At 40.0% G+C, this 22,179-nt stretch overlaps 1 protein-coding gene across 13 annotated transcripts in view; it reads right to left on the reverse strand.

Moving 5' to 3' along the window:
- UNC79 (unc-79 homolog, NALCN channel complex subunit) overlaps window positions 1–22,179 on the reverse strand; it is a 270,926-nt gene that overhangs the window by 20,173 nt on the left and 228,574 nt on the right. For all 13 annotated transcript variants that reach the window (XM_070477922.1, XM_020875952.2, XM_070477919.1 and 10 more), the window contains 6 exons: window positions 19,052–19,156; window positions 11,181–11,258; window positions 5,921–6,010; window positions 3,423–3,598; window positions 2,025–2,211; window positions 126–323 (listed from right to left, as the gene is read on the reverse strand). In XM_070477922.1, the coding sequence (XP_070334023.1) occupies window positions 126–323; window positions 2,025–2,211; window positions 3,423–3,598; window positions 5,921–6,010; window positions 11,181–11,258; window positions 19,052–19,156 (834 nt within the window). The remainder of the gene's footprint in view (window positions 1–125; window positions 324–2,024; window positions 2,212–3,422; window positions 3,599–5,920; window positions 6,011–11,180; window positions 11,259–19,051; window positions 19,157–22,179) is intronic.

Consider the following 22,179-nt stretch of genomic DNA (forward strand, 5'->3'; position numbering starts at 1 on the left):
AGAAATTCACATCTATTTACATAGTATTACAACTGAGGTCTTTAAAAAGCATGTAATGTGAGGACTAAGAGTGCTTACACGTTTTGAGATTCTATCCAAGAGGGGGACCCCATCTGTGAACTCACCACTTTGTTATGGGCCATCAGCTGAAGGATGCTGGGGGTCACCCTACTCCAGAACTCTAGCGCTGTCAGGATCGCTGTGAAGCTGAATTCATTCTGACTTTGGACATTCGTAGCCACGGCACTTTGTTCGCAATATACGGTCCAGAGCTGAGCAAAGATAAATGCGTGGAAAAGAGAACACATGTGCAGCACGGAGGTCTGAAAAGAAAGCAGATAGGAAACCGTTACATTCTAGCAGGCTGTGGTGCTCCAAGGAGCTCCCCCCGCATGACTGGCCGTCCAAGGGACGGGGCCAAAGTACACGTGATTTGACTGATCGGAGGCTGGAGGAGCTGTCTCCGAGATACAAACTCATGATTCATCACCTTCAAATTGTCTGCTCTTCACTCAGTCAGTGGGAGGGCGCTTATAGACCAAGCATCTTTTCAGAGAGAAGGCACCTTGGTTTGCAGAATAAATCTGCCCACCTCCTTGGTGGTTTAGTCACTCAGTTGTGTCCAACTCTCATGACCCCATGGCCCCACCAGGCTCCCGTGTCTTCTCCTGGCAAGAATACTGGACTGGGTTGCCATTTCCTTCTCCAGGGGATCTTTCTGAACCAGAGATCAAACTTATATCTCCTGCATCACAGGCAGATTCTTTACCACTGGGCCATCAGGGAAACACTCCCCCCCCCTGCCAGCCCCTTGACCTTTAGTGAAAGTGACATTCCTATCCCTAAACTAGATTAGAAAGAACAATCATTCTACCATTTTAGGATATCTGCCCCTCGGTGAAATGGGGGTAATGGTACCCCGCTCAGAGAATTGTAGCTTGGAGTAAATGAGGTGATATATAATGATGCACTATCCAGCACTTAATAATTCTACTACTGATAGTAGTCATGACAGCACTAGCAGCGGTAGTAGAGATAGGACTCCTAACTAGTAGTAAGTACTGACTACAATGTCCCAAACACTGTGCTAAAGAGTCATAGTTTACCTTCGTAATTCTCACACCATCTCATCTATTTTACAGCTGAAAAGCTGGAGCTCAGAGAGGTTAAGTAACTTTTTCAATGTCACAGAATTACCATCATTAGGAATCAAACACAGATTGAGTTGAAATATTAGGAACCGACTCCCTACCTCCTTTTGTAAACATCATTCAGGTAATTTGGGTGGGTGCTCTATTTTACTGCAGAATAAAAAAAAAATCCATTGCTGGTGAAGCTTGCCCTAGCTAGCCTAAATCCCAGCTGTTCCCCAAACCACCATGAGCTCCTAGAATTGGCCTAGGCTCTGTGAGGGGCTTAGGCTCCTCACAGCTGAGCAGTGCCAGTGTGTCTGGTTTGCTTGTACAGGCTCATGATTGATGCTAAGCCTTGGATTTACTTTATTCCCTTAAGCACACCACCTGTCTCTACAATTTATAAGTTCCTCTGTGTAACTGATTCCCATATATAATTTAGTGAGTTCCCAACTGGCCTTATTTTCATTTTGTATCTTCATGTATCTCTAGAGATTTGAGATGAAAAGACAGTGCATGAAAAATTAGAGAATAAATTTCCCTCCACTTCATATTTGTTTATAAAAACTGATCACGGAAGTTTTATTATATTTCTAGCCTTTTATTTCTCTTCATTATTTTGAGACAGCAATGCCTAGGAAGCTAACTCTTGCTTGCCTCTATAATTTATCTTCATAAAAGTAAACCGAAAAACAACTTAGGGGGAAGAGAAGATAGTCTGGGAATTTAAACAACTTTAAATAAGGCATTAGCACAAAGTTGCTTTCCTAGCATCCACAGGAGGGCAAGTGATAAGGTGCATTTTCTTCTCAGAAGAAACGTAATTGACTGATAAGGGTTTCCATTAGCAATCTTGATGCGTATGGCTTTAATCTTGCAGAAATCACTTACCTTTGATTGCTCTGGAAATCCAATCAGGATAACAATAAGATGGTCTGCAATATGGGATCCTGCATCCAGAGGTATGGGCAGGCAGGGAGAGGAGGCATTGGGACACACCGCATTATGGGTGAGGGCTCCCAGAAGCAGCCAGGACAAGAGCCGGATGTGGGAGACACACTCAATGAATTCTTTCGGTCTATAAGGGAGGAAGGAAGTGTTAGAGATGTTTTTGGGCTTTCTGTTTCATTGGCTGCTCAACAAACACTTACTGATGTAGGGGTGTAAAAGTGTGGCCTTGTAGGCAATTACACAAAATAAAACACCAAAGCAACAAAGTGCCAATGAAGTGATAAATCCATTTTTCTCGTTCCCCACTCTAATACTGGAGCTCAGCTTCTCGAGCAAAGAGCAGCCTTTGGTGACACAGGATTAAATATCATTCTTCCATAAATCTGGTTGCCTTTCGGATTAGTTTCTCTTTCTAAATTCTTTCCTGTCTTCTCATTAGACAGTTCTCGATATACCCACCAGAAGGGGAGGAATACAACAGGAGCTAAAACACACAGCCCCCCTTTTCCCTGCTCTCCCCCTCCTTCAGCCTCCTCCCCCTTCCTCCATCCCCCCCACCCTCCCTCCATCCCACCTTCAAACCTTTCCTCCAGCCTGGAAGCTGCTCATGCAAGATGGCAGCCCAAGCCTGCTCTGAGCTCTCAAATAAACTAGACCATGGGCACCTCTCTCTTCTCGGCCTCCCTTCGGGCAGGGTCAGATGCTCACACTTCCTTGCACTCTATTTCACTTCTGCAGTAGATTCTGTTCCAGCTACGATCTAAGCTCATTGAAGGCAGAAGCAATGTAAGCGCTAAAATAAATACCTAGCGATGTACTTAAGTAGTGGAAATTACGAGCTGAAGTGGTAGTTCTAAGCTCCAAGTTCTCAGCACCCATCAAAAGGACCGAGTCTTCTGTACAAGCACAAGTTTTACTAGCAGCATGTCAGTGTGCTCAGTCGATAAGCGTGTCTGACTCTTTGCGACCCCATGGGCTGCTGCCCTCCAGGCGCCCCTGTCCACAGAATTTCCCAGGCAAGAATGTTGGAGCAGGTTGCCCTTTCTTTCTCTGAGCGATCTTCTCGATCCAGGGATCTAACTGAGTCTCCTGTGTCTCCTGCACCGGCAGGCAGATTCTTCACCACTGAACCACCTGGGAAGCCTATACGTCATGAAGTACTGGTGTTCAAAAAATGCTGTCGGGTCATCAGATAAGTATGGAAACTGGTTTCAAATCCCGTCTTTCCAACCAATAATATTTATCCTCTAGACCTTCAGTGCATTCAGCAGCTCTTACTGGGCCCCAGGAGGCTCAGGGGTGTTTCCTGCCTCGTTGCCAGAATAATAAGGGTCTTACCCTTGCTGCATTGCAGAAGGGGGATGATAGAGCCAAGGCAGGTAGCGGATCACAGCTTTGTTGTCTCTGTGGTTGCCCCGGGAGATTTCCATGGCTGCAATCTGAGCCAGCCCGACTTTGAGATGTCCACCGAAGGTATCTTCATGCAGAGGCTGGGAACATGTCTTCATGTGGCTCTACAAAACCAAGTGGTGTTTTTGTGACTTTGGCAAAGTACCCAGGGACGTTTCAGGACACTCTTTAAAAAAGATCTGGTTGTCATATCCACACCTTCTATCATCACTCCCAAGCTACAACTGATTTGAACTTCTTTAGGGGTTTCGTGACAAAGAGGGAAAAAAATCTTATCATGGCCTATACAACTTGAGACAGTCTAGACACTATAGACCTCTGCACCTTATCCCTTCATCCTTGTGGTCCAGCTTCACTGGCTCTCCATGCTCCCCACCAATCACTGGCCTTCCCTCATGCTGTTTTCTCTGCCTGAAATATTGTCTCTGCCTCTCTTTACCTAGTTAACCCTATTCATTACTCATATTTTAACTCTGATGTCATCTCAAGGAAGCCTTCCTTGACCTCCTCTGTATGTGTGCATGCTCAGTCGCTCAGTCATGTCTGACTCTTTGCGATCCCATGGACTCTACAGACTGCCAGGCTCCTCTGTCCATGGGGTTTTCCAGGCAAGAATACTGGAGTGGATAGCCATTTCCTCCTCCAGGGGACCCTCCCAACCCAGGGATTGAACTCGCTTCTCCTGCATCTCATGTATTGGCAGGCGGATTCTTTATTACTGAGCCACTTGAGAAGCCTGACCTCCTCTATGAGCCTTACTAACTTTCCTGGCTAGGTCATGGCTCTCATGCCACTGTCTACCCCTTTTTCATAGCAATTGTGAAAGTCACAATGTCACTTTAGTTTATATGAAATTCTCATTAAAATTGGCCATCACTGTCAGACTATAAATTAAATGAGGGCAGCCGCTGTTGTCTGTTTTTGCTCATCATCACATCCTTAAATGTCTAGAATGATGTCAGGCATGTTACTCAAGACATATTGGTGAATTAATTCAGAAAAATTTCATTGCTCAGTGTGGCTTAGTGGAAAGAGCACTGAACTGGGAGATGAAATGTAGGTTCTAGACCCAGTTCTGTCCTAAACTCACATGACTTTAGATAAACCACATGCCACTTGACTTTTCTGATCTGTTTCCCTAATATATAAATTCAGAGAGTTGGATTAGGTCAGGAGTCCCCAACCAATTGGTCATCATGGGTCCTTCTTAATATTTTTCTCTGTATTTTCAAGGTGGCTATAAAACTGCTTATATAATATTTTCTCTTCAGAAATCAAAACTGCCCCAGTGTGAGCAGCCAGGTTTAGCAATCAGTAACCCATGCATGACCAAACACTAGGGACGCTTCCTCAGAAATGACTGCATTTGGATATCATGAGAAATCGTCCATTTAAATTTTTATTTCAGTCTCCAGCTATCCCTACCCCCAAGAAACATTTGGATCATCTGAGCAGTCTGGAAGCTGAGCTGGGTGCTGAAAGGACTGTAGTTTTAGCGATAAACTTCTGGGACAACCAGCTCCTATTTCTCAAAAAGCCACATTTAGTGCCAGACTGCAACCTGGCTGCTCATTGGACCATGTTTGGATCCTCTTCTGCTCTTTTTCCTGGGTCTTCCTCAAATCTCTCACACCATCAGTATTTTAGCTACCTAGCTGACTCACAACAAGGAAGTTGACTGGCATCAGCAATTCATTCCACCCTGCAAAGCAATCAATAACCTCAACAACCTCACTGGGATTTTGTCCCTATGCAAATTAAATGTTGCTTTGTCTTTAATTATTTTCTGGAAGGAGATAGCTTTGATACAGATAAAAACCATAAACAGCTTATGTTTGCATAATGTGTACACATTTCCTACAAACTAAAGTTTACAGAAGTCTCTTCACATGCATTATTTCACACCAAATCGAGTAGTGGTCAACAAAGCTAGGTTTATTTAGGTGGGTTCATTAGACTTCTTTTGCAAATGAGGAAACTGAGGCTCAAGGTAATTAAATGACACTGGGTGGTACAGTGAAAAAAGGCTGGATTGGAGGAGGTCCCTACAGTCTCAGGTCACCCCTGTTTCCATCAGCTATCAGAAGTGTGACCTTCAGCAAAAGACTGCACCACTTCAGGCCTCAGTGTCTACATTCATAAAATGGGAATATTTTCTAATACGGGCCTGGTAAGAATTTAATAAATGGGATAAAAATAAAGGTATGCACAGAACTGACACCACTGTGGAAATATCCTTTCCTTTCTCCATCCCCTCTTTGCAGAGGCAAACCTGGCTCTTCAGAGTCCCAGGACACGGGCTCATTCAACACTGCCATTGCTACCTCTCCACGCGAGGATAAATTTCCATCTGGCTGCTTAAAGTCCCTGCTTGAATGCCTCTGCGTCTCGCTCTCCTGAGAGATGAAGGGATGCGGCCCGCTTACCTTCAGCTTGGTCAGCGTGTGCATGTCTGCCATGAAGTCCAACACATCACTGACGTACTGCCGCATGCACTCCATGGCCGCCGTCCCGCACTGAAACACACAAGGACACCGCTGGGCGGGCGCTCTGAGTCACGCCAGCTCTTTAGTCCTGACTGCGGCGGTCGTCTGACTGATTTCCCGCTGTTTACTAAGGAGCTGTTTCACTTTCTGGACCTCTGACCCACTCTGTTACTCTCAGCCATAATCTCTGACTGCCCCCACTCTGGACAACAATTAATAAAAAGATTTGTGGTGGAGAGCAAAGAAGTAGCGGTAGCCTATGGGAGACAGGGTTTACATGTTTCTTTTCCACTGGGTGATTTAACTGATTTTTGTTTGCTTGTTTGTTAACTGGTTCATATATAAAGACAGCCTGTGCGAAGCCACTAGTATCAGTCTTTACGACATGAATCACCTTAAAACAGCAGTAACACCTAATCACTCTAGGGAATCTCAGATACACATAAAATACGTACCACTAAATTCTAGCACCATAATCTTAGATATCTTTCTCTACTAAAAGCAAAAAGGACACAAGCAAATATTGTGTCTGCTGAAAGACTCAAAAATTCTTATGTTCAAGCACTTAGAACTTCTTATACATAGTAGGTACACTATTAAATAGATGAATGTGTTATTGTTGAATTCTTGCTAGGGAAAATTAGAGAAACAAACAAACTGGTCATCTTCCCCACTTCTAGCAGCGTGTTTGAGAAATCTTAAAGGAAAAGAAAAGAACACTGTTTCAGGTTATTAAATGGAATAAACCTGCTCTCAGGGCACATACTTGTGTTTCAGGTTATTAAATGGAATAAACCTGCCCTCTCAGGGCAAGGCAGTGAATTTAGGATTACATGCACAGAAAAGGAAAATGGACAGCCAGGCTGCTACATCAAAGCTGTACCAGAGAACCCATACAGAAGACTGGATATAATGTGGATCAAAAGCAGGCCCTCTTTGAAGCCATCTGAATACCATGCTAAGCCCTTTCTTAGTCTCTTTAGGAAAATCTGAAACATTATATACTTAACTAGCTCACCCAGTGGCTCTCATTTTCCCATATTCATGTAAATATGCACAGCACTGAACTGTATCACCTTCTATCTCTTCTAGAATGTTACGCCTGTCAGTTCCTCTGACAGGATAACAAACAGTAAAATAAGGTCATTGGCAGCTCTGTCAGAGTGTTTTCCAAGCATTTCATATATTCTAAGGTTTTCTTCTTTTAATTTAAATCAAGTGAAGGAGTTATAAAAGGTTATTGTGCTCTTGCTTTGGCAATATTAATCCCTGAGTGCAAGAAAGGACTTCCTCCCCCCATTTATTCCATTTTCTCTGACCTTTCACATGTCATGCAAATAAGAGCATATACTCTGCTCCTGAATTTCCTGAAAGGGATTTGTTTCTTTCAGAGGCAATATTTTATATCATTTCAACTAGGCAAATGTCACAGAAAATAATTACTTGGAGCATTATTCGATATTTGTCTTTTACCTTTGAATTTCAAAAATGCGAGAGGAAAGAATTTACTATTGCCAGTTACTTTTGCTCTAGAGTAATTACATCTGATAAAAAGTCTTACAATACACTTTCTAGCCAGGATAACTTCAATGAGCCAGTTATAAAACAAACCACATAATTTTTTTACTTTGTAAAACATAAGTATAATCTTAGCATGTTATTTTAAAAATAAAAAAGCACAGAGACAAATTCAGCTTGTTTCAGAAGATCTATGTTAATTTGAATGGGAAAGCTGATGATAAACGAGTTGAAAACATACTCTAATCTCAAAAACATGAAGTTATTCGTATCCAATTTTTCCTCAAAACTTGTATCTGATTTTAAAGTTACATTTCTTGAATTATAAAGATAACACGTGTTCAATGCAGAAAACTTGGAAAATATAAATTAAGAAAAATCACCATAATCCTAATTCCTGCTCTCCACATCTGAACTCACCACTGCTATAATTCCTTCCAAATATTTTTAATGCATATAACATACACACATATAAAATTTTTAAAAGATTGAGATTATCTTTTTCTAATCCGCTCTTAAGTTAGATCCATCATAAATACTTTGCAGTTAAATATTCTTAAACTTGATTTGGGCCACATAATAGTCCATCTTACAGATGGGCTGTTACTGTTGTTTAGTCACTAAGTCATGTCCAACTCTTCGGCAATCCCATGGACTGCAGCCCTCCAGGCTCCTCTGTGGGATTTCCCAGGCAAGAATATTGAGGTGGGTTGTTATTTCCTTCTCCAGGGGATCTTCCCAACTCAGGGATTTGAACCCATATCTCCTAAATTGCAGGCAGATTCTTCACTACTGAGCAAACAGGGAAGATGTACCTCATTTTATTTAAATAATATCCTAATGTTGCACATTAATTTTGTTTCTATAATTTTGCTATTTTAAATGCTCCTTTATGTGCTTATAGATAATTCTATATTTATTTTCTCAAACATGTACTTAGAAATAGATTGTCACAGTGTTCTTCAGCAAGACTGATTACCACCAGTATCTTATAAGAATGCTTGTTTTACTTCATCGTCGGTGAGTTTCATTGTTAGGAAAAACTTGTTCATATGCCAGATGGTTTTAATTTTTATATTTTTAAGTATTTTATATTTTACATTAATTTACAGTTCACTGATCGCTAGTCAGGGTAAAAGATTTATTTTGAGTGGCTTATTGGTCATTAGAAAGGGTTTTATATGTAGATCTATAACTTACTATTTTATTGTTTTGGAATATTTGTCTTTTACTTGTTGATTTCAATAAACCTTATATATTAGGGATATTATTTTTTAGCTACCACATAGGTAACAATTAATGAAGTTTAGACAATTAAATGAGGAAGCCAGTGACTGGACAGAGACTGGCAAGTTACTCACACAACCATTTTTCTTCTTCCCTAAGACGCACTAGACCACATTTCCCATCCTCCTTTGCAGTCAGGTGTGGCCATGTGACTGAGTTCTAGCCAATGAAACATGAGTAGGAAAAATGTGCACCACTTTTAGACCTGATCCATGAAAACCTTCCATGTAATATAAGCTCTCCTCTTTCCCCAACCACCAGCTGATTACAGAGGACTGCACCTGACAGAAGAAACCCGACCTCTGTGCATTCATGTGGAAGTCCTCCTCCCTTTATTAACCAGGACACCCTTTTAAACTTCGCATGAGCAAACAATAAACCTTTTTGAGCTAAGTCGCTAAGAACTGGGATTTTATCTCATAGCATCTTGCATTGCCCCAACTATTATCAAGAACCCTTAAAAAGACCCAAAGTCTACTAATTCTGCTACCAGAAATCTATTGTAAAAAATAGCCTAAAATATGAGCAAAGATTTAAGCACAAAGATGTTTATTACACATTAGTTATAATTGTAGAATATTGAAAATAACTAAAATATCCAATAATACATAGTGCTTATTAATAGTACTTTTTAAACTTTTAGGTGTGTTTTATTTTTTATTGAAAAATATTTGACATATAACTATGTATAAATTTAAAGTACACAATATGTCAATTTGATTCACTTATATACTGTAATATGATTGCCCTTGTAGTGATAATTAGCACTGTATCACATTATTTAATTATCTTTTCCATTTGGTAGGAATAATTTATGTTTTTTTAGCAAGTTTGATTATTATAATACAATATTGTAGTCTATATTCACTGTACTTGCATTATATCTCTAGGACTTATTTACTGTTCATTATAAGTTTGTGCCCTTAAACATGACAGTTCTGTCCCCCACCTCCATTAATATTATTTTCAATAGTTAATGTTCACACAGCACTTACATATGTTTGTCACCATGCTAATGTGCTTTACATGCATTATCTCATTCAATCCTCAACCTAGAACTTAGGCCCTGTTATAGCCCATTCTACAGATAACATAAATCAAAGAATCATGGATTAAATAACTTTCTTGATCACATAGTTAGTAAATGTCAGTTATCAAACTCTGTTGTGAATCAAAACCCATATTATCAACTATTGTTATATGGTGCATTCGTATGAGCTAGTATGACTTTAGGGAAAATGCTTAAGACATATGAAGCCAAAGCTGCATCTATATTTCAACTAAGGTTTCAACCATGTTTAAACAAATATATGCAGAAAAAGAAGAAAGAAAACTCATTAATATGTTAGCAGTAAAATTATCTCTGAGTTGAATGATTGTTATTTTTCCCCTCTCGTATTATTTCTCCACATCAAAAAAGAACTGAAGTAATGTTTAGTGTTCTATGGGCAAAACTGGTATACTTACAAATATATAAAAACCTCTTGTGAATATGTACTATGAAGATATTCCTGCTCACTAATGAAGGAGTTTATCCAAGAATATCACTCAAAATAAATGTGAAGAAGATCTTTGTATATATGCTATATACTATGTTATTCTATACTAGCAAAGAACTAGAAAGTATTGGGTTGGCCAAAAAGTTTATTCAGGTTTGTCTATAACATCTTAGGGAAAAACTCAAATGAACTTTTTGGCCAATCCAATATATAAATATCCAACAATATGGGAATAAACAAATTATGATACTGAAGTAGATCAAAACATGAGAAATTTTCCTAAAACAATAGAGTTCTTATTTTACGGCAGAAGATTATGTGACCCTTTATCTTATTAAAATTTTCCACTAACAATTTAAATCTCTACAGTTTCTCAGTTTGTTGAAATAACCTTGCTTTAATAAGTTATTGTGGTTTCTGATATACAGTCCCATCTATGAGAATGTTAACATATTTCACCAAATAGTTCACTAGTTAACGATAATAGAGGTTTTTTTAATTTTCAGAGGAAATATTATAAAGGAAAACAAGGTATTATAATGCTTATTTCTTTCTGGAAGTAGTTAAATCAAATTGGCTACCAGGAGCCAGTATAAGAAAATTAACTTGGGAAAAACTGAACTTTAATTAAATCTATTTTGTATGTCTGATAATTTCTTTCCTTAACTGGATGCTTCAATTTTATTCATGTTTCCTGGAATTAAAAGTTTCCAGGGGCAGAGATTAATTTAAATTTTCACCAGTGCTCTTTTAAACAAGATGCTAGTATGTTTTCAATTTTTACAATGTTTGTTCCATCAAAAGTGAACCAGGACACAGGCCCAAAATGCCTCTTTGCCAAATTAGGAAGTGAGAAGAAATAGAAAATGTAGATAATTAATTCATTCAAGACTTACTCCAGGTACAGAGGCGATCATCTGCTTGCTCAGGATTGTTGACTCAGCTAGTTTGGTTCCAGCATCTGCACAAATAAACTAATAAGAAATTGAAAGGATAATTATTTTTAAGAGCACTTGGACAGTAATAGTAATTTGTAATTTTATTAACTTGGCTTAGATTCACTAGTTTTTACTTTAGTGACAATCTGCTCTGGATATATGGGACTTGCTAGTCATGAAAGTTCACTCCTACCAGAAATTCAGAATCATAGTACTGGGATTATCACAGAGATTCTCATTTTACCCAGACAGTTGTGTAACACTGAAATGGTACATTCAGCAAGGAAGAAAGGAAAGATATCAATATAGTCAGATTTACTCTGAAGTCATGTTATTTATTCTTTGGCACTTTTTGACAGTTTCTGAACTTTTGTGGATTTTCCAGACTTCTATCATTATGTCATATCATGATGAAAACAGAAAAACAATCAACCTCAGAGTGAGTATTATACCTGTTTATTTCCCTCTGAGATCCCTCAGTATCTGGTGTTTCTCGTCCCACTTCCTTCCCACCTGCCCTCTGTGCTGATGATGACCCCTGACTTCTGCTCTGCCCCTCACATAAAACTTTCACACGTTCCCACTGAAACAGTCATCACATCAGGTCGCAATGATCTATGCGTCTATTTTTCAACCAGTTACAAGCTCTTTGAGACCACAGACTGGATGCACTTCACCTCCAGCACTAGCTTCCTGACTGACACCTCAGAGGGGCTCAGCAATAAATAAATTAATTTTTTAAAAAGAGTTTGTGAAATGAAATGGTTAATCAGGGATGACTCAAGTGCACGGCGAGGATGGATTTGCCAAATTACAATTTAATATGCTTCATTACAGATTTTTACAGGTGTTTCCCCAGTGAACGCAATGCCCAACTATTTATGAATGGCCTTGTTGTTGTTCAGCTGTTCAGTTGTGTCCGACTCTGCATCCCCATGGACTGCAGCACACCAGGTTTCCCTGTCTCTCACCATCTCCTGGAGTTTGTTAAAACTCATGTCCATTGAGTCAGTGATGCCATTCAAACATCTCATCCTCTGTCGAGAAGAGAGGTGGTGGGAGGGATTTGGAGATTGGGATTGACATATACGCTATTCATATTATGTATAAGACAGATAATTATTGAGAATCTACGTATAGCACAGTGAACTCTACTTAATGCACTGTGGTGGCCTGAACAGAAAGGAAGTCCAAAAGTGAGGGGATATTTGTGTGCATGTCTGACTCATTCTGCCACACAGTAGAAACTAATATGACATTATAAAGCAACTAGACTCCAGTAAAAATTAATTTAAAAATATTTGAGGCCAAATTCAAATGTCTGATCTGTGAGAGCTAATAGCTAATTTTAGAAGTTAGGATTAATAATTTAAAAAAAATTCTAAAATTACAGAGCTGTCTCAGAGCATCTGGTGTATTAAAAGGCATAAAAGTATATAAGCCTTGAAAATCATCTATTATTTTTTATCAACACCTTTTCATCCAGTGTAATTTTACATAAGATGTACAACTAAAATCTTAATAAACTTTCCGTCTTCATTTTATATAGCTGCCAACTGAAAAACTCCATTATGATTTTAGAGAGTGGTTCGAAATATAAAGATGTAACTTAAATCAGAGGGGAAAAGGATCATGGCTATAGAAGGAAGAATTCTATCCTTTAAGACAGAAATATGCCACTGAAAAATGCATTCCTGAATGAATACGATAGAATATAAAAAAATCTCGCAATACCCATTAAGTGTAATTACTAAAATCATTATCAAAATGATCCTCAAAATAGTATCTCCACCTCTCACCCCAGAGAGTGAGCGGATTATTACTAACTCAACTAATACTAACAACCCCACGTAAGTAGTAACTGGGAATTAAAAACTACAGCCACCTTGCTGTTTCTTTGTCCTCCAGCCCACAACTAAACTATCTTTAAAAGAAAACCTTTCACCCACATGATTTCTCGCAGCTTGAATATGCAGGTATGTCCCACACTGTGGGAGTGTTCCGTGCACTTCAGCAGAATGTCTACTCTTGACACATAATAAGAACTGAGGAACTTCTTTTCCATTTGAGCTTATGTAGATTTTATGGTGGCTTTCAATGAGTTACTCTATTATGAAAACTCAAATCCATCTTGAGAACAATAATAACATCCTATTCCATGTAAAATTTCTATAGCACGCCATAGAGAGAATGCTCTAAGTGAAAGCAAAAACATCAACAGATCTGAATTAAAACAAGACAGGGATCTGTACAAAGTGTAAAGGAGAACACTGCCCTGATGTTCAACAACAGAAGATGGTTTAGAGAATTCTTTCCTGTCTCCACGATTCTTTTTCTTTTAAAAAAAAATATCCACTTGAATATTTAAGTGAAAGTGACAATTGCTCAGTCGTGTGACCCCATGGACTGTAGCCTGCCAGGCTCCTCTGTCCATGGAATTCCTCAGGCAATTCTATTGGAGTGGGTAGCCATTCCCTTCTGCAGGGGCCCTTCCCGATCCAGGGATCCAACCCAGGTCTCCCTGATTTTATGTGTACTCAGTCACTCAGTCATGGCTGACTCTGTGACCCTTTGGACCACAGTCCATGGGATTTTCCTGGCAAGAATGGTGGAGTGGGTTGCCATTTCCTCCTCCAGGGGGGATCCTCCCAACCCAGAGATCCAACCTGCGTCTCTTGTGTCTCCTGCATTGCAGGTGGTTCAGTGGTAAAGAATCCAGTATTCTTGCTGAGAAAATCCCGTGGACAGAGGAGCCTGGTGGACTACGGCCCATGGGGTTGCAAAAAGTCGGACACAACTGAAGCGACTGCATAGGCACGATTTTATATGCAAGTTAAATAATGGAAGTGACGCCTGGGCAAACATAATATAGCAGGCTGGGAGATTTCCCATGGTGTCAGGCTTCTAGGAAGAAGTTCTAGAAATTGAAAACCAGATTGGTACCCGTCTCAGCTTTGAAATGTTTAGAACTTGAATAACCCTGCATCCCTTGGGCAAGTGTTCCACTATCTTTTAAAGGGACACTCTTCCTGCCAGAGTGCTTGGTAAATAACAAAAGTATGGTTTGCCCATGAAAAGAATTATAAACAGCCCCCTCTCTGTGAACCCATCTATCTACTAAATTATTAATCAGAGGAATAGTAGAGGGACTATCCCAGAGGTTCCCTGTGGGGTGGAAGAATGAATGATAAATTCAAGGTTTGACCAACTGAATCTTCTCAGTAATGGGACATAGGCCACTCATGATGGATCACCAGGGGACTTTTTCTTTAACACTTTATCATTCTTTTTTTAAAAAAATTTATATTAAAGTACAGTGAATTAACAATCTTATGTTAGTTTCAGGTGTACACCAAGGTGACTTTCTATCTATTCTTTTTCCAATTCTTTTCCTGTTTAGGTTACTACAGAATATTGAGTGGATTTTCCTGTGTTATACAGTAGGTCCTTGTTGGTTATCTATTTTAAATGTAGCAGTGTGTACATGTCAATCCCAAACTTCTAATGTATTCCTCCCCTTCCCTCTTCCCACCAGAAGACTTTTTCCTTCCAACTGTTACTTTTTTTTTCCAAGTTGCATTTTCAGTTAAACAAAGTCACCTCCAGTGCCCTGAGATGCTGGTCATGACATCCAAGAAGGAAAAGACTGTCTGGCCTAGACACATTTTCTGTCTGTACTGTAAATGTGATCTTCCAGGTGCCAGGAACTGACATTGCCCATCAGAAAAGGCGAAAGCTTCTCTCTGACTCCACGCTAAAGTCTCTGGTTTAAGAGAAGCCTCCAAAGAACAGGCTGTCACTTCTGCTATCTACTGAAACATTTGTCAAGGGCAAGAGAAAAAGGAAGAGGGAAACCCTACAGAAAGCTGCACCCTTTCCTGTAGAGACGAAAAAGATGCTTCTCCCTCATTCTACGAGTGGCCCCATGGAGGCCTGTTCTCCATGATTTAGCCAGGAACCACAAGGGGGAAAGGGAACTATTTCTGTTTTTTCTTGCTTAAGGTATGCCTCACCTTTATTTCTCTCAGTAATTAAAATGATTTTCATTCTGAGAGTTTATATAACAAGGATACGTTACTTCAAAATGACATGGTGTTTAATACTTTTTGGTGGAGAAGGCTGAGATGTTATTCACAAGGCTATTTCTCATGGATGTGATATCAAAACATTCCCCCAGATATCTCTCTGATCTAAATAATTTTACAATTTTATTTTTGAAATTTAACGTAATGACTCAATGACAAATATGTATTTGTTTTTAAAGACGAAAATGTACACATTTGAAATGGCATGAGAGAATCCAAAATACACAGAAGAATTTACTTTTCTTGCCTTCTTTCTTCCTAAAGACAATTTGTTTTTTGTTATTTATTCACCTAGCTGTGAAGCAATAATCACTGTTTTCATGGTTTCCGTAAGTACTGAACAATTTAAACTGTCAAGTCTTCTTTCTTGTGACAAGTGCTTATTATGGCCAGCTAACATACTTCACAGAAAAACCCCGTCCCCAGCTGCAGTCACAGAGTGAGGTGCTAGCACCCAAGAAGATCAGCCACACAGATGTGCGCTGCTTAAAACGAGAGCACTCAAGGGAACATCCTCTGACGCCCCCAGGATATCACCCTCAGGGCCGGGGAACCCAGGCTGCTTTAGGGTGGCAGGTCCCCAATCTAAACGCAATCAGAAGCAAGTAGCTTCCAGACACTGTCACCCTGCTGGCCTAAATCTCTCATGGGCTATTTCACTAAGCCTATTTCACCTGCCCTCTTCTCCAGACCAGTGCTGATCCTATTAACCTTTATGGTCAGTGTGCATCCAAGTTGCTTGTACTCAAAAGTGGTGTTGCTGTTGATGAGGGAGTAGGCGGGACTTGCCAATGGCAACCCACCGGAAGAGACTCAGGCCTGTCTCTCCTTGGGGAAACACATATTTCCTCGTTGAGCACAGCTTCTGTCTCCTCTTGGGCTGTCCAGCATCTTGGTACAATGGAGCCAGTTCACTCTGACCACGTCAGACCAGCATCCACGGCTGTCACCCTCCAGCCACCACTCTTCTCTGAAAGCATCACAGTGCCTGGGAAAGCTCTTTAAAGACCCTTCTTCACTGAAAGAACACCCACTTTTTTATTAAATTTCGAACCTTTGAGACAAACTCACTTTTTGTCCCAAGGATTAGTAGGATGAGGTGGGGCAGGGGGAGGGACCAGTTAGCGGATATTAAATGGCTAATGGCAAGGGTGCTCCTCCTCTTCTCCCAGGTAAACCCCCAAACTTCTGCACATCCTTCAAAAACACAGTCCCTTCCCGACACCACTTCTTACTCAGTACATCCAACTGCTACTGTACCCACTGCGCTATGTCGAGAGTTTTTCACCTATCAGACAGGAAACTCCCAGAAGAGGCCATGACTTATTCATCTCTGTTCTTCCAGCCTCTGGGCCAGGTCAGGGCTCATGACGGCTTAGTGATCCTTCCCCCACCTCCCGCTCTGAGCTGGCCACTCCCTCCTCTGCAGTAGTTCGTATACTGTGCAGACTTTCAATGTACTGTTAGCACGTTATCTGGATAGTGCCTATGCCTCTCCATCTCTATATCCCCAGAACCCAGCCCAAGACAGATGGCAATACGCATTTGTAATGAAAAATAACGCTGAATAATTAAATATGGCCAGATGATAGAAGACCTTGATGATTCAGGTACTTCAGGGTCACTGGAAGTTTTCAATGCACAGAGCGATCTGATGAAAAGCAGAGCTTTAGCAAAATTCCTCTAGGCAGCCATAGGTAAGAAGACTGGATTGACATAGAGAGAAATGAAGACAGTGCAAAAAGCTAAGCATCATTATGGTAATCCAGGCAGGGGATGGACAGAGCCTAACTAGGCTGGGCTCTGTATTGATTAGACCCTGTTGTCATTGTTGTTCAGTTGCTAAGTCATGTTGAACTCTTTACGACCCCATGGACTGCAGCAGGTCAGGCTTCCCTGTCCTTCACTATCTCCCAGAGTTTGCTCACTCATGTCCATTGTGTTGGTGATGCCATCCAACCATCTCATCATCTGTCTCCCCTTTCTCCTCCTGGCTTCAATCTTCCCCAGCATCAGGGTCTTTTCCAATGAGTCAGCCATTTGCATCAGGTGGCCAAAGTTATTGGAGCTTCAGCTTCAGCATCACTCCTTCCAATGCATATTCAGGGTTGATTTCCTCTAGGGTTGACTGGTTTGATCTCCTTACTGTCCAAGGGACCCTTAAGAGTCTCCTCCAGCATCACAATTCAAAAGCATTAATTCTTCAGTGCTCAACCTTCTTTATGGTCCAACTCTCACATCCATACATGACTACTGGATGATTAATTGCTGATTAGACCCTGTGATGAGATGCTTATGCTATTTACGCCAGCTGGGTGATCTTGTGTGATCTCTGAGCCTCAGTCTCCTCATCCGTGATACAGAAACAATTCCTCACATGGTTGTAAGGATTAAGTGAGGGGGGTATATAAAGCCCCAGAATATTGTCTGGCACATAATATGGTGCTCCATTAATAGCCCCTTTTCTCTCATCTTTCTAAATTGCACCCAAGGTACCTGAGATTCAGGGAGACCTGTCCAGTTCTTTATATCAAGCTCCTATTTTCCTTCAGTCATTTAACCTCAACCTTGTAGGTTCAGACTCAGGGCCTGGTGATAATGCCCAGCAGGGAGAACTGAAACAGCTCTGATCCAGTTCCTGGGCACTTTGCACAAAGGCAGTCTGAATGTGACCCTGACCCCATCGGTAGCTCATGATAAAGACCTTAACTAGTCTGAACCTTTGGGGTAAGAGACAGGGTCTCAGGTTACCTGGCACAGATCATGGACTGACACCCCTGGCCTGGCCAGCCTTTTTCTCAATCCCATCCTTATGTGGTTATTCCTAAATTTATACCATCTTTCTGCTGAAGCCTCTCTTTATTGCTTGAAGACAGTCAGCCTCTGGTTTTGAACTCCAACCCCAGGCAAAGAGTTTTGTCTGTACCCACCAGTCCTTTGTGACCCAGTTCAACTGCCAAATGCCACTTTCTTCATGAAGTCTTCCTTAATTTCACATCATGCAAGACAGGATGCCTCCTGCTCTCAACTTTCCCTAGGACTTTATCTACCTACCTTTCTCTCTCACTTGTGGCACTAATCACAGTCTCACGTAAGACGCTGAGCTAAGACTGCCAGGAATGAGAGCTGGAGCCCCCCAACCAAAAGCATCCATCTTTGCAAGTTCTCTCAAGTCTACATGGTATGTGTTCAAGCCCCCCCACCACAACCTGACTCAGTGCTCCTATGGGTGTTGGTTCTTAACATCCACCTCCCTCCCTGGTTGGACTCAGTCTGTCCTGCCATTTGCCCACATCTTGCTGGGCCCACCCTCACTTTCCCTTCTGCTTCACAGAGATTTGGTGACCCACCCACACTCATATTACACTGCAATCATATCTTAGCCTCTTCTCCCATTTTTGGCTTCACTAAACCCACCTCAACTCTAGTAGCCATTAATGGTCTATCCCTCCAACCTCCTGGACTATAAATTTCTCAAGGACGGATTATTGTTTCATTCTTCTTCTTAAGTCTCTCACAGAACTAGATCCACAGTAGGAACAAAATAAATACCCTTTTTTGGGGTCTTTTGTTAGCCAGTGGAAGTGCCAAGTGCACAGTAATAGATAGATCATGGCTCATTTAAGATATTTCTCATTTCTGGGCAGAGACATTTAGTTTATGCATATGCCCCACACCTTCCTTAAATATTCTAAACGTTGAGTGAATTTCATGCAAAGTGTTGTAAATGAGGCATAAGCCTACCTGGACAAGCAGAAGGAGGTTTGTATCTGGTAAAGGAGATTTGAGCTTCAGGGCCTGCAGGAGTTCTAGAACAACACTACGAGACAAGTAGAACTTATCCCGCTCCTAAATAAAACAAAAAAGAAGGTAAGTGACTTCTGAAAATTCAATTAGAAGAGATCTATGTCAAAAGAGCTTCCAAAAGATTCACAGATCAGAAATAAAAAACACTGCTTAAAAATGCATAATGAACTGTCCTGAAGAAATAAACTCAAAATGAAAAAAGACATTTTTGTGTTTGTAATGAGTTTAGTGAAGCACTGAGAACACATAATTTAATGGATAAGAAAAAGATTGGCTATCTCTTAAATACTGAAACTATAGGACTTGATTCTTACTAATAGAGGATATGTCCAAGAAGGTAGAAACTAAAAAATCTAGAAGAGTTTTTTCAATAGAAAATGATTTAGAAACATTTAACACTGTTGAAAGGTCTCATATCCTCTCTAAAGAAACTTACTTTTTAAGTGGGCCATTTCAAGCATACGGAAAAATAGATGGAATATATCTTGTACCTATTATCCACCTTTTAACATTTTTCGTCATAAGTCAAGCATCACAGAAATAGTTGAAGCTACTACCTACACAGTTCTCTCTTTTCTTTCTCCCTTCCTTGAAATAGCCACGATTTTATATCTGTGCTTATTATTTCTTGTATATTTTAACACCTTTACTATATATGTATGCCACCATTATAATGTTTAATAGTATTTTTGCATGTTTTTTAATTTCCTACAGTGTGTATCTTTCTGAAACTTACAATTTTTCTACATTACATTTTTGAAATTAGTCCCTATTGATACACACAATTCTCATTCTTTTAACTAAATAGCTTAATGATATTTTATTGTATGAACACACCAAAATTCATTGATCTGTCCTCAGTAATGGAATGCTAGAATATTTTCAATTTTGTAAGCCTTTAAAAATTGCCAAACATAGCACACATGTGGAAAAGTACATAACATATAAGCTAATAGATGGATTAACACAGATTCAACACAAATGAAATCATCACCCAGGTCAAAAGCATATCACAAGCACCTTAAAAGCCCCATGTGTCCTTCCCTTAATATCACCAACTTCCTGGAGACTCTGTGGGTCTGAATCTACTGTCTTTTCTTTCTACTCATTCTCATTTATGGTGTCTTGCCCCCTTATTTGTCTGGTTACCTTTGCATGTTGCATGCTTTATTTTAAAATTATTTTCAGAAACAATTTGAGGCCTCGAATACTATCTTCCTCCAAAAAGCTTTCTGTTTGTTTTTCACCAGGTACTGGAGGCACTCGTGGTCCAGGGTATTACCTTAATACACATAAGAAGCCTTGAAATATCTTATCTTGGGCCACCAAAGGTCTTGACATGGATCTATGTCCATGTGAGGACAAGCTTACTTCTAGATTATCTTTATTTTGTGGTCCTAATGAAAAGGCAGGGGCAGTGCAGAATCAGAGTCCTCAATCTTGGAAGTTCCTAGATTCTGACTTTTTTCCTCCTTGCCTCCTGGATCTTTCAGAATTGTCACATCCTTCAGATAGGCAAACACTCCCAGGGCAAAAAAGGTCTTCAGTGCCAGGCTCGCATCTCTGCATTTCTGTGTTCTCTCAGACCTGAGCTTAGTAATTCTTCTAAGTCTGGCTAGTATTTTGATGATTTTTTAAAGTTTTCAGAAAATATTTTAAAGAAACTTCTAAAATTAAGTGGGAGGATGGGTTCAAATTATCTAGTCCCTCATGAACAGGAGGGAAACTCAAGGATTTTTATTGGAATTACACTCTATTTATAGGTTATTTTATGAGAATTAGTTATCTTTCTTATGCTGGGTCCTCATTCATGAACAGGAGATCTGTCTCCATTTATCTAATGTTAATAAAATGTTCTGGTTACCTCCAAAAAGTCCTTGTATATTTTGGTTAGATTTAATTTTTGTTGCCACAATAAATGATATTTTAAAGTATATCTTATAATCATTTATATTAATAGCTGAATATTAAAGGTAGATGATTTCTGAGTATTCATTTGTATCCAGCATCCTTGCTGAACTCTCTTATAAAAGTTATAAAAAGGTATCTATAGATAAGCTCTCTTCAGCTCATTTGTAATCACATCGTCTATGAAAAGTTAGAGCTTTTTTTCTTCCTAATCCTTATACTTTGATTTATTCCTCTGGTCTTACTGAAGGACCTCCAGTACCATAACAAATAGAAGCCATGATAATGGTCATTCTTGTCTTACTTGTGATTTTAAATGGACTATTGTTGGCATTTCACCATAAGTGTAATATTTCCTAGAGATTTCTGTTAGACATCCTTTATAAGTTAAGCAAGTTCCCTTCTACTTGTAGTTGGACAAGATTTATCATAAATGGATGTTGAATTACATAGAATGCTTCTTTTCTCTCTCCTCCTGCTGCTGCTAAGTCACTTCAGTCGTATCTGACTCTGCAATCCTAGGGACTGTGGCCCACCAGGCTCCTCTGTCCATGGGATCCTCCAGGCAGGAATACTGGAGTGGGTAGCCATTTCCATTTATGGGCTTCTCTGGTGGGTCACATTTGTAAAGAATCCACCGGCAATGCAGGAGGCAGGGGTTCGATCTCTGGGTCGGGAAGATCCCCTGGAGAAGGGAATGGCTACCCACTCCAGTATTCTTGCCTGGAGAATCCCATGGATGGAGATGCCTGGTGGGTGGTCTACAGTCCATGGGGTCGAAAAGAGTCAGATATGACTGAGCAATTAACACTTTCACTCCATTTATAGTTATCATAAAATATTTCACATATTCCCCATGTTGTGCAATATATCCTTATAGTTTATTTTATATATAATAGTTTGTCTTCTTAATGCCCTACTGCTATGGAGCCCCTCCTCACTTTTCTCTACCAACTATAACCCTAGTTTGTTCTCTGCATCTGTGAGGGTGCTTCTCTTTTGTTATATTTTTAGATTCCACATACAAGGGATATTGTACGGTATTTGTCTTTCTCTGACTTTCTTTATTTAACATAATGCCCTCCAAGTCCATCCACGCTGCTGCAAATGGCAAAATTTCATTCTTTCATGTGCCTGAATGTGAGGCTTTATTTTTA

This window comes from Odocoileus virginianus, chromosome 16 (assembly GCF_023699985.2).
Source record: "Odocoileus virginianus isolate 20LAN1187 ecotype Illinois chromosome 16, Ovbor_1.2, whole genome shotgun sequence".
Lineage (NCBI taxonomy): Eukaryota > Metazoa > Chordata > Mammalia > Artiodactyla > Cervidae > Odocoileus > Odocoileus virginianus.